Below are 12661 nucleotides of genomic sequence, written 5' to 3' on the forward strand. Positions count from 1 at the left end.
TTCCTGCCTGTGGCCATCAAACTTTACAACTTGTCCCTTGGAGGGTCAGACACCCTGAGCCAATAGGCTGGTCCTGGACTTATTTCATAATTTACTGGCATAATTTACATATTACTATTTAACTATTTATGGTTTTATTACTATTTAATTATTTATGGTGCAACTGTAACGAAAACCAATTTCCCCCGGGATCAATAAAGTATGACTATGACTATTTTTTTTCTGTAAATCAGGTGTATTTAAATTAATAGAGGAAATTTTTTTTAAAAAGGCCGGAGATGAGTACCAGATGCATTGAGGCTGAAGAGGGAAGGGGTCAATAGCAACATGATATACAAAGTGAAGGAAGATCATGAGTAAGAAGGAAAGAGGAAGAAACAAAGCAGATGAGACCCTATTGTGATGGAGGTGTTAATGAAAATAATGTTACAATAAAGATTGAATAGTTGCAGATGCCAATGCCAAATAGGATTAACACTGCGGCTATAAAGGAGATTTGGCTAAACATGAGCAGAAAAGCAAACTAAATAATTCTGTCTACAATGTATTTGTGATAAGAAGAAATAAAACAGATGAAGGTAGTGGTATTGATTCGGAATAACCGTAAGACCGTAAGATCATAAGACGTAGGAGCAGAATTAGGCCATTTGGCTCATCAAGTCTGTTCCGCCATTCAACCATGCATGGCTGATCCTTTATTTTTCCCCATCCCTGCTCTTGTATTCTATACCTCTTGAAATGAATGCTAACATTGCATGTGCCTTCTTTACCACCAACCCAACCTGCAAGTTAACATTACAGTTGTAAAAAAGAATAACTTAAAGGGTTTAGTAGTAGCTTTGATTTTGGTTAAGATAATGCTTGCTTTAGTATTAAAAGGAAAGTCTTTATCTTACTTACTTTACATAGGAAACAAGAGGAGAAAAACTGGCTGTTTAACAGTGTAAACCTGGACAGGTAGAAGGTTGACATTGTAAGAACACCCGGGAGATTGTGATCACTGTTCAGAAATGCTGAAACCTTCCATTCTCTGCCCCACAGCCTCCCTCACTTTCCTCCTCTCCATGTGTTGCAGCCAGTCTAATTATCATGGGAATCTACCATTAAGTGTTGCTATGTCCTCAGACTGGCGTACCGCAGTGTGTCTGAAGTTTGCACAAAATTGAACACATTCCATCAGTAGTCCCACAGATCCAGTTTTAGAAAATGGTGCAGGATGTCAGCCAACTTCGTGCTGTTTTAAATGTCAGTCCCATGATTTTTTGCATATGGTGACATTTTTATTGACCCTAACAATGTATTAGTTCACCAACGGTTGAATCCAGCTTCTAAGCCTTTAATTTTAGTTGATTTAAATGGGAACATTGGATAAAGAAAAAGCATTTGTACCTTTTTTTTATGTGTAAGTCATGCATAAGTGTGTTTTGAAGCATTAGTGTCCATTTCCAACAGTAATCTCGTTCATCAGCGAATTCGAGCAGGAAATTCTGATTGCTATTCACGTGTGATATTATTATTAATGTGTATGATAGGAAGCTGACTTCCCAAGAAAAAACTGGATGAACAGACCATGCTCCACTCTATCTTTTGTTTATTCACAGTATAACAAGGAGTACATAGTGCCAAAGTTTAGAAGTCACTGACTTGAAGGATCCCTTGATTTCATTTGTTGTTGACTTCCACATTGATTCACAGTTGCTGCCATTTTCTAGACAGACAGAACTGACAAAATGCAGGACCTGTAATCTGGATTGTGAAATCTGCGGTTCCAAGAAAAATGTGTGAATGGAGTAGGTGTCCCTTAAATCTAGATACCCTTTATATCCCTGGCCTTCATGAAAATAACAGCAGGGTAAGACAACAAAATGAAACATAGCACCAGTATCAAGAACACAACACCACAGAAAATCCAACAGAATTTACTGACCACAGAGGTGAAATTAATTATAGATAGAAAGGCAGAGAGGGTGCATGGAAAACTTTTGAAAGGTGAAGTAAAATTCAGACAAAGATTTGCTTGCTACTGCAACAAGAAATTTTTGTCTTAATTTTCAATACCATACTCTTGAAACAATAACATTGGTTAACCTGAGTGAATTTTAACTATTTTAACAAATTGCCTTTTATTCTGGATTTTGATAATGTGAGGTAAAGAATCCTGCAGTACTAAGTCTGGATACTTAAAAGTATTATAAGGTATCGTTCATTAACTGCTAAACTATTGACAATATTTTTGATACATTTGGTATGGATTATAATTACATTAGTGAAATACAATATATCAGGACCTGTTTATGAAGATAGAAGGCACAAGTATGTTCCTGAAAGAATATGTGACCTTGTAGAAAAAAATATTGTGGTAAATAGAGATAATTTATTTCAGCAATGTGACATCAATTCAGCAGTTCTCATGCAATGACCCTGGTAAATATCATAACCTGCTTCATCACCGCCCTTGTGATCATAGGATGAAAAATGGTCATATTTAATCTTAATGTTCACTGGTTAATTCCATCAGCAAATCCTCAGAAAAATGAATTGTGCCTGCATGTAGCAGCATCTGAACTACATTCAGGCAGAAGCTCGTAAATGACATACAAGTTGCAGACAATTTGATTCTCCAATAAGAGTAAACTATCTATCCTTGAATTTCAGTAGCCATCTCCAGTAAGAGCCATATCCCAAATAACTTTGAAATATATTGTAATTTCTTCATAATACTTGGCTTTCAATGATAGAACTCAGTATCTAGTAACCCTGCAGAAAAACGGAAGCAAGTGTATGATATGGACTCTGAGTGCTAAAAACTGCAGTTACCTATTTTCATTTAAAAGAAATCCTCTTGCTTTATGAAGCATAAAGCTTGTTTTAGTTTTGCAGGATAATAAATTAAGTAAATGAAATTAAAATTGGTATGTTTTCAGTTACTTCAATGGAAAAGACATCTCAATTCCTTGCTACTACAAGTAACTATAATTATCTCTGAGGTATCCCACTTATGGCCTCCTCTTGTTTGTATAGGTGACCTTGTGTATCAGGCTCAATCGCCAGATGAAGGCGCACTTGTCACTGCAGCAAGAAATTTTGGCTTTGTTTTCCGATCCCGCACTCCCGAAACAATAACTGTGGTTGAATTAGGTGAATCCAAAGTCTATGAATTGCTTTGTATTCTGGATTTTGATAACGTGAGGAAAAGAATGTCTGTTATAGGTGAGTCCATTTTACCTAAAAGTATTTCAAGTTTTTGCTTGACTTTCAATGACTAATATACTATTATATTGACATTTATATATTCAATTTGCTTTATTGCATAGTTCAACGTCCGGACAAGAAGTTGTATTTGTACTGTAAGGGAGCTGACACTATTGTCTTTGAGAGACTACGTTCTTCATCTCAACATTTAAGAGATATAACCACTGAACATCTTGATGTAAGTAATGGTACTGATATTGTTTGAAAAGTGTTAAAAAGATGAACAAAACATAAACTCACAATTCCAAAAAATAAAGATAATTTGTGTGAAGTAGCCAAACAGTAGCTAGGATGTGGGGTACAAATTAAACAGTAGAGAGAAAAGACATTCAAAAGGATAATGTTGCGTTAGTCACGGAAATTTCAATACGCAGGTAGATCGGGAAAGTCAGATCTATCAGTATTACAGTGCAGTAAAGGGAATTACAGAGGCATGAGAGAGGAGCTTCTGGGAGAAACTCGGAAGGCACAAAATAGATACATTCCAAAGATGAAGAAGTATCTAAAGGGAGGTTGAGGCAATGTGGCTGACAAGGGAAGTCAAAGACAGCATAAGGGCAAAAAAGAGGACATACTGTATAGTATAGCAAAAATTAATGGGAAATTAGAGGATTGGGAAGCTTTTAAAAATCAATAGAAGGCAATTCAAACAAAAAGCTATAAGGAGAGAAAAGATGAAATATGAAGGTAAGCTAGCCAATAATATAAAAGAGGGTACCAATTTTTTTTCCAAATATATAAAGAGTAAAATAGAGATGAGAGTAGAAAAAGGACCGCTTGAAAATTACCCTGGAGAGGTAGTAATGGGAGACAAAGAAAATGGCAAACAAACTTAGTGAGTATTTTGTGTCAATCTTTACTGTGGAAGATACTAGCAGCAAGCCAGAAATTCAAGAGTGTCTGGGGGCAGAGGTAAGTGTATTTGTTACTACTAAGGAGAAGGTGCTTGGGAAGCTGAAAGGACTGAAGGTGGATAAATCACCTGGACCAGATGGACTATGCCCAGGGTTCTGAAAGAGGTAGCTGAGGAGATTATGGAGGCGTTAGTAATGATCTTACAAGAATCACTAGATTTTGGAATGGTTCTGGAGGACAGGAAAATTGCAAATGTCACTCCACTCTTCAAGAAGGGAGGAAGACAGAAGAAAAGAAATTATAGGCTAGTTGGCCTGACTTCAGTGGTCAGGAAGGAGTCCGTTTTTAAGGGTTATGTTTTGGGGTACTTGGAGGCTCATGATAAAGTAGGCCAAAGTCAGCATGGTTTCCCTAAGGAGAAATCGTGCCTGACAAATCTGTTTGAATTCATTGAAGAAGCAGGATAGACAAGGAGAATCAATGATGTTTTTTACTTGGACAGACTGGGAGAATAGGCAAAGAAACGGCAGTTAGAATATACCATACTCAAGGGAAGTGTATGGTCATCGACTTTTGTAGAAGGAATAAAGGTGTAGACTAATTTCTGAATGGGGAGAAAATCCAAAAATCAGAGGTGCAAAGGAACTTGGGAGTCCTTGTGCAGGATTCCCTAAACGTTAACTTGCAGATTGAGTCGGTGGTAAGGAAGGCAAATGCAATGTAAGCATTCATTTTGAGAGGACTTGAACATAAGAGCAAGGATGTAACGCTAAGGCTTGGAGTATTATGTGCAGTTTTGGGCCCCTAATGTAAGAAAAGATGTGCTAGCATTGGAGAGGGTCTAGGGGATGTTGACAAGAATGATTCCTGGATTGAAAGGATTAACGTGTGAGGAATGTTTGATGGTTCTGAGCCTGTACTTGCTGGGGTTTAAAAGAATGAAGATGGGGATCTCATTAAAATCTATTGAATATTGTAAGGCCTAGATGGAGTAGATGTGGAGAGGATCTTTTCTATACTGGGTGAGTTTAGGACCAGAGGGCACAGCCTCAGAATAGAAGGACATCAATTTAGAACAGATCTGGAGAGGAATTTCTTTAGCCAGTGGGTGGTGAATCTATGGAATTCATTGGGACAGGTGGCTGTGGAGGCCAATTCATTGGGTATATTTAAAGTGAAGATTAATAGGTTCTTGATTAGTCAATGTGTCAAAGGCTACAGGGAGAAGGCAGGGGAATGAGGTTGAGAGGAATAATAAATCAGCTATGATGGAATGGTGAACAGACTTGATGGGCCAAATGGCCTAATTATGCTCCCATGTTTTATAGTCTGAAGTTCATATATAGTATAGACAGTTGCCCCACTGACACCTATTGGGAATTCCACAATTATATTTCACAATTAACAATTGTCATGCACTCAGAAATCCTTCCAAGTTCAAATATTTATTTAATGTTACCCAGGATTTGTAATGAGAATAATGGCAAAATATCTGATGTTCACCCTTGTGCATTAAACTGCAAAAATCTAGATTCTGATGTCAATGATACATAGATTTTGTATAGAATACCTTAATGCTGCATTTTCAGCAGAAAATGTTAATTCAAAAAAACTGAAAAGAGATTTAACACTATGTTGATTTGGATATAATTGAGTTTATAATAGTATTCTAATACATAGTTACCATCTAATGACTTAGAAAGTGAAAAAGCAGATTTTAATTTTGCGGAGTTTAATTCAGTCAGAGAATTAAAATGAACTCTGTAACTAAAAATTCTGTTGGGTAGTATATTTTTTTCCTTTCCTCTGCAAATGAATTTCATTTCAAACCAAACTAGAGATCAGATACTTGTTAAGCTCTACTTCCAGAAGCCTGTACAGTTCCTGTAATCATTCTTGTGGTAGGTAATGTGTATGTGCAGTAACAACAAGCAGCATGCAATGTACATCCTAGCATATTGTGACATGGAGAAATCATTCTGAAATGGCTTAGAGGACGGGTCAAATTCTGCTTCGGTTTTTACTTAATGAGGACCAGTCCTCACCTGATTCATTCCAAGGGAACCTGAAAATCCTATTGCCTTCCAGTTGGTTTTTAGCTAAGTAGTTTCTTTGTCTATTACCAGTGGAGAATCACTGTGATTTGTGAAGGGTCAGATAGTTCTATCATTCTAGTATTTGTATGGCAGGTTGGAGATCCTAATTTTAACCTAAATGGCAATGTGTGTTTTTGATGAGGATATGGTGTATTGACCACCATTCATGTCCATGCAAAGTTTGCCAGAGCTGCAGAATATTCATTGCAGTTACCATTTGACAAAAGCTCTCAGAAAGTGAATGGCTGCTGAAGGATACTAAAATCCTTTGAGGGTGCCCTTGCTACCGTTCATCGCTGAGGCTCTCTTACCAGCCACAAATGAGATGGTTGTACACACCCCGGTGTCTTAGTGATTGCCCAGTCATGTAGACAGTACAGCCACCGGGTCACAGCTCCAGTGACATCAGTAGGATCCCATACCTGGTGATACCTGTGTGGAGTTTGCATGTCCTCCATGTGACTGCATGACAGAATATCGGGAAGTCGACGAGAAAGTCAGTTGAATAAAATAAGATCAGTGAAGGATTAGTGTGTGGATGCTTGAGCGTTTGCATGAGCAGAAGGGCCCGTCTCTATATTGTGTTACTTAATGACTTGGTGACCCATGATAGAACCCTGTCCATATATCAAGTTTTTTCATTAGGGACATTAATGGAACACAGAAAAGCATAGATAGCAAAGACAAACCTGCTGTCTGGACAAATATATATACATTATGGCTAAACTGAGAACAAAAGCAATAATGTCATCCACTTGCCACCATGTTTCTCTGTTGAAAAGCATTGCTGCTTTGTTGTCTACATGGTCAATTCAACTTGTCCTAAATATGTAGCAAACATGAAGCAGTCTGCTATGAAGTGATCATCTGGCAAAACTACACCAAGCACTTAATCCCCCAGTGTCTCAATCCCTTCCCACAATCTCTGATCTCACATCCCATCAATGCTGAATCCCAATCCTATCTCTAATCTACAGACCAAATTCCCATTTCTATCAACTTCCCACAGTCTTTGCTAGTTCAGATAACTCCCCATCCTGACTGCTGATTGATCCTTCCTCCATCTTGAATCACCAATGCATAGACAGCCATGGACCAGGTACAGGGAAGTAGGATTAGTGTAGACAGATTCAGGTCAGCATAGGGTGATGGGCTGAAGATCCCATTTCTATGTGGTACGACTCCGTGGCAGTGACAGTAGTTGTGGGAAAAGAGAAGTTTTGTGAGCTGTATAATTTGATAGACTGTGATGAGCAGCTTCCTTCAAAGACAGTGTTGAGTTCCATCACTTGATACTGACTGCAATATCAGTGCCAATATTTCTAAACAAAAATCATACTGGTGCAGTTTTGGGTGTTTTGGAAAATGGAAATTTTATCAGGGCATCTGTCTGATGTGTCTTATTCTTGGTATATCATAAATATCAAATGGACACTGATGACCAGATCCAACATTTAGTTTGCTGTATTTTAATGGTTATTTATACATAAAAATAAATTGCGTTTGATTATTGCTTAAGATAATTCTGTGTAAAATTACGTAGTTCCTAGATAAAGCAGAGAGCATAATTTTACTTGTAGGAGTTTGCAGGTGATGGCTTACGCACTCTAGCCCTGGCATATAAGGAGTTAGATAAAACATACTTTGAAGACTGGTATAAGCGACACCATGAAGCAAGTACTGCATCTGAAGACCGGGATGAACAACTGTTTATGTTATATGAAGAAATTGAAAAGGACTTAATTGTAAGTTACTTCTTAATATCATAAGCATTACTGGATTTAGTAGAATCTGGGATGCTTAGGTTTTTCTATTTATTGCTTATCAATTATTATTTTATAGATAAAGAATGATTACTGGACAACCAAAAAAAACTGTACCAATATTTGTGATTTTCATGATCTTGTTTAGTGAAATTTTAAGAACCAAAACAGAAATATAATCCTATTATATTTTGTATTTTATTTCACATCAGTATACTAAAAACAAATGATTTTATTCAGTTATGATTTACCACTTAAGATTTAGAAAATATTTGTCTAATATCTGATTAGTGGTATGTTATTTGATAAAACTGACGTCTATATATTGAGAAAATTATCTCTGCATATGTGTGAAATCTAACTTTTTTTAAACCATCACTTCTGAAATATTTGGTTTCTCACCTTGGTAACTGCACAGTCATTAGATCAAACCTGTTTCTTTCTTTAGGCCATTAATGTGTCAATCATGTTACAAATGCTTTATGCAAGAAAAGACATCTCTAACTTTTCAAGATTTTCCTTCACCTGGTCTTTACCAATAATATCCTGTTAATCATTAAACTCTCTGACATTTTCAGAAACAGTTTAATTAAATGGCTACCCTGACATTTTTTTTTCTTTTGTTGTCTTTTGCACATTGGTTGATTGTTTGTCCTGTTGGGTGCAGTCTTTCATTGATCCTATTATGTTTTATTGTATTTACTGTGTGTGCCTGCAAGAAAATGAATCTTTGGGTTGTATATGGTGACATATATGTACTTCGATAATAAATTTACTTTGAACTTTAAACTTTGATCTTTCTCTTATGAGGTTATTACCTTTGTTAGTCTGCTTTTTTTTAATTTACTTATACCCTGACTCTTTATACTCTTCATTACTTCTAGTTTTGCCCACCATATTGAATGATAATGGATCATAACTTTATTGGTACTGGTTTATAATTGTCACATGTACTGAGGTACAGTGAAAAGCTTTCATTTTGCATCCTAATCAGACAGTTAATGCCATACATAATTACATTAAGCTAGTAAAAAGAAAACAAAAAGTAGAATACATTTGAATATAGTGTTGCAGTTACAGAGACAATAGAGTGCAGATAGACAAATACAGCGCAGGGACCACGGTGAAGTAGATCAGAAGATCAAGAGTTCAACCATTCATCCTACAGAGTATTCCAGATATTTTCAGGAGACTGATAATAGAGAGGCAGATAGCTACCCTTAAATCTGGTTGTTCGTGCTCTCAGACTTTTCTATCTTCAGTCCAACAAGAGAGGGGAGAAGAGAAAATATGACCAGAGGGGAGGGGTCCTTGATTATAAACACAAAATAATCTGCAGATGTTGTAAAAGATCAAAGCAACACTTTCAGTATGCTGGATGAACTCAGCAGGTCGGGCAGCATCAGTCAGAAATGATGAGTCGACGTTTCGGGCCGGACCCCTTCGTCAGGACTGAAGAATCTGTCTGTCTGTCTGTATCTTGTTTTACGGCGGTTGGCATCCAGCTTAATGGTGCATTACCGCCACCCTCTGCTCCGGAATGTGCACTAGACATATATTCTAAATCTCTTCACCCAATCGCGCGCGCGCGCGTGCGAGCGCACACACACACACACACACAAACCTACACTTTACCCTCCCATCTTTGGCCATCCTAGTACCCTATTCCTGTTTATCCGTCATATCCTATAAAAAAAAACCCTGTACCCCTTAAAAACGCTAAAAATACCCGGACTTGTGCTCTCTCACCCATGCCCAGCAACCCTTTTAATGTGAATTCCTGCCACCCCAACTCCCTTAGTTTAGTTCTCATCATCTCTCTCTGTATCCCATACTTCCTGCAACACAAAACTACATGTTCTACTGACTTCCCTTCCCGACATTCCTCACACAATCCTGTCTGGTGTTTCCCTATCATTTTCAATGTTTTGTTTAATGCACAATGCCCCAGCCTTAACCTAGTCCACACAGTCTCCTCTCTTCTGTATCCACTACCTACCCTAGTACCTGCAACACTCTTTTATATTTGATATAAATGCCTCCCTTTCCCCTCCCTGTCCCATCTTTCTTGCCACATTCGGTTGACTTTTTCCCAGATTACACACTTAACCTCTGCTTTACTGATACTAATGTGCATTTCCACATTTTCTTTCTTTAACGCCCTCTTTGCCAACTCATCCACCCTCTCATTCCCCTTCACCCCTACATGTGCTGGAACCCATAGAAATTTTACCTGGCCTCCTTGATTTGCAATTCTTGTAACTAACTGAAGGACTTCATAAAGTACATCTTGCCGACTGTTTGTGTGAAAAGACCTTAAACTTGCTAGAACTGAGGATGAATCTGAACATATCAATGCTTTGGCTTGTCTGGCTTTCTGCACCCATTGCAACACAACCAACACTGCCAGCATCTCCGCTGTAAACACCCCTAACTTATTAGATGTTCTTCTGCTGATTCCAATTTCTTTTGCTGGTATTACCACCCCAAACCCTGTGACTCCTGTTTCAGGTTCCTTCGCACCATCTGTATAAATGTGAGTATAATCACTATACTTTTCCAAGGACTGAAGAATGAAAGATGGGGAAGGATTTGAAGAATGCTTGTAGCATCAGTCGATAGATCAGTAATTTGAAAGACAAAGGGGTGGGGGAAGGGAAGCATTGACGTCATAGCCCTGAAAACAATGGGTGGTAGAAGAAGGAGACGGAACCATGAGGGAGCTGGGGGAGGGGTAGAGTGAAATAGGGATAGAGAAAGGGAGGGGGAGGGAATTACTGGAAGTTGGAGAATTCTATGTTCATACCAAGGGGCTAGAGACTACCTAGACGGTATATGTACGGACATATCTGAATGGGAATGGGAAGTAGAGTTGAAGTGGGTGGCTACCAGGAGATCCTGTCTGTTGTGGGTCCTTGATTATGTTAGCTGCTTTCCGAATCAGGAGATAAGGATCCTCTCCTTTATCCAAGTTCTTGTCGAACCATCAGGTGTTGGGCAGACAACACGATCTTCTAGTTGTAGCCTCAAAGAACAGTACTTTTCATCAACTATGCAATGACAAATATTTACTACATGCAGTTTTGCTCCCTACAGTTGAGCAGACTTCTACAATAGTGTCTTCTAAGTTTGCCCATCCAAACTAGAACATTTGTTTTCATATCAAAGAAGTAGCAAGTATCTCACATCTGCTGGAAATGTGCCAGATTAGGGCTGTTCCACCAATGCATATGCCTGAGTTACATGAGTCACTGTCTGAGTTTCAGATCTACCTGCCCTTGACCACTAACTAGATTTGAAGCATTACCAGAAAACCCACCTCCTGCTTCAGGCTGTCCACGCATCTCTCTCCATTCACACTCCAATGTAATAACTCTAAGGCAAAATTTCTCAAATTCCATAGTTATTGTTCATGGTGTTAGGCTGCTCTCCACAGATGCAGAAGTAAAATGCAGCTTGCACTTGGATCTTTATTTAACTTTGCTCCTTGAGCCTGCATCACCATTAAGTAAGATCATGTCTGATCTAATTGTAACTTCAACTCTGGATTCAATAGTTTAATAGTTCCATTTAATTTCAGAGAATATTTACAATATACATCCTGAATTCTTGCTCTCACAGATATCCACAAAAACAAGAGTGCCCCAAATAATGAGTGACGGTAATAACAATAGAATCCCAAAGCCCCCTACTCACTCCTCCCACACACAAGCAACAGCAAAGTAATAATCCTCACCACCTCCTCTGACTTCATTTAAAAAAAGCATCAACCCAACAAGCAAGTAATTACAAAGCCCCCAATAAAGACCATGATCAGCAAGTACTACAAAAACAATTTGTTTCACACGACAATTTGACACACCACAATGATTTATTATTTTCTAATAAAGGAAAAAGAAATATCCCCTTTCATCAGTAAACACTGATTTCTGGTGTTAAAAGTTTGTTGCTCTGCTTTTTTTTACGAGTTTTCTGACTTGAGAATCGGCAACAAACTCCTCCCACCACGAAGAGAGAGCACAATTCCTCAAGTTCATCGACCAGCTTTTGCTGGTAACCTTCCATATCTGTCTGCCTGTACCTTATAACTATTAAAAGAACTACATACACCAATTCAAGACCCTTCTAAAATAAAAAAACCTCCCTCTATCTTAAATGAATGACCCCTGATTTTTAAACAGTAACCCTTAGTTCTAGATGCTCCCACAAGGAAGCTTCCTCTCCATGTCCACCTGGTTAATTCTCAATCTGTTTCAATTAAATCACATCTTATACTCCAACAAAAACAAATATTTCCTCATAAGATAAGAAGGCCATTCCAAACATCAGTTAGATAATGCTGGGTTTATTCTCAGAGGAGGCTGAGCTGCCAGTGGAGGTATTGGAAGCAACTACAGTACAAGCATTTGAAAGACATTTGCTCAGGTACTTCGATAGGGAGGGCATTGAGAGATACAGGCCTATTATGACCAAATGGGGTTAATGTAATTTGGCACCATGGCCAGCATGAGCAAAGTAGGCCAAAAGAACTTCTTTGTGTGTGGTACAATTCTATGATTTTTTTTAAACTGCTTCCTTAAGTAACAAAACCAAAACTATATATGGTACTCCAGGTGTTGTCTCACCAGTGTCCTACAGCAGAAGCATAGCCTCCCATTTCTGAATTTAATTCCCCTAGAAATTACATTACGACTG

The 12661-nt window shown here is 38.1% G+C and overlaps 1 protein-coding gene across 1 annotated transcript in view; it reads left to right on the top strand.

Annotated features, from left to right (window-relative positions):
• LOC134343938 (phospholipid-transporting ATPase ID-like) overlaps positions 1-12661 on the top strand; it is a 146497-nt gene that overhangs the window by 87579 nt on the left and 46257 nt on the right. The window contains exons 16-18 of the mRNA XM_063042898.1: positions 3022-3210; positions 3315-3430; positions 7784-7948. Coding sequence (XP_062898968.1) covers positions 3022-3210; positions 3315-3430; positions 7784-7948 — 470 coding nt within the window. The remainder of the gene's footprint in view (positions 1-3021; positions 3211-3314; positions 3431-7783; positions 7949-12661) is intronic.

This window comes from Mobula hypostoma, chromosome 3, assembly GCF_963921235.1.
Source record: "Mobula hypostoma chromosome 3, sMobHyp1.1, whole genome shotgun sequence".
In the NCBI taxonomy this organism is placed as follows: domain Eukaryota; kingdom Metazoa; phylum Chordata; class Chondrichthyes; order Myliobatiformes; family Myliobatidae; genus Mobula; species Mobula hypostoma.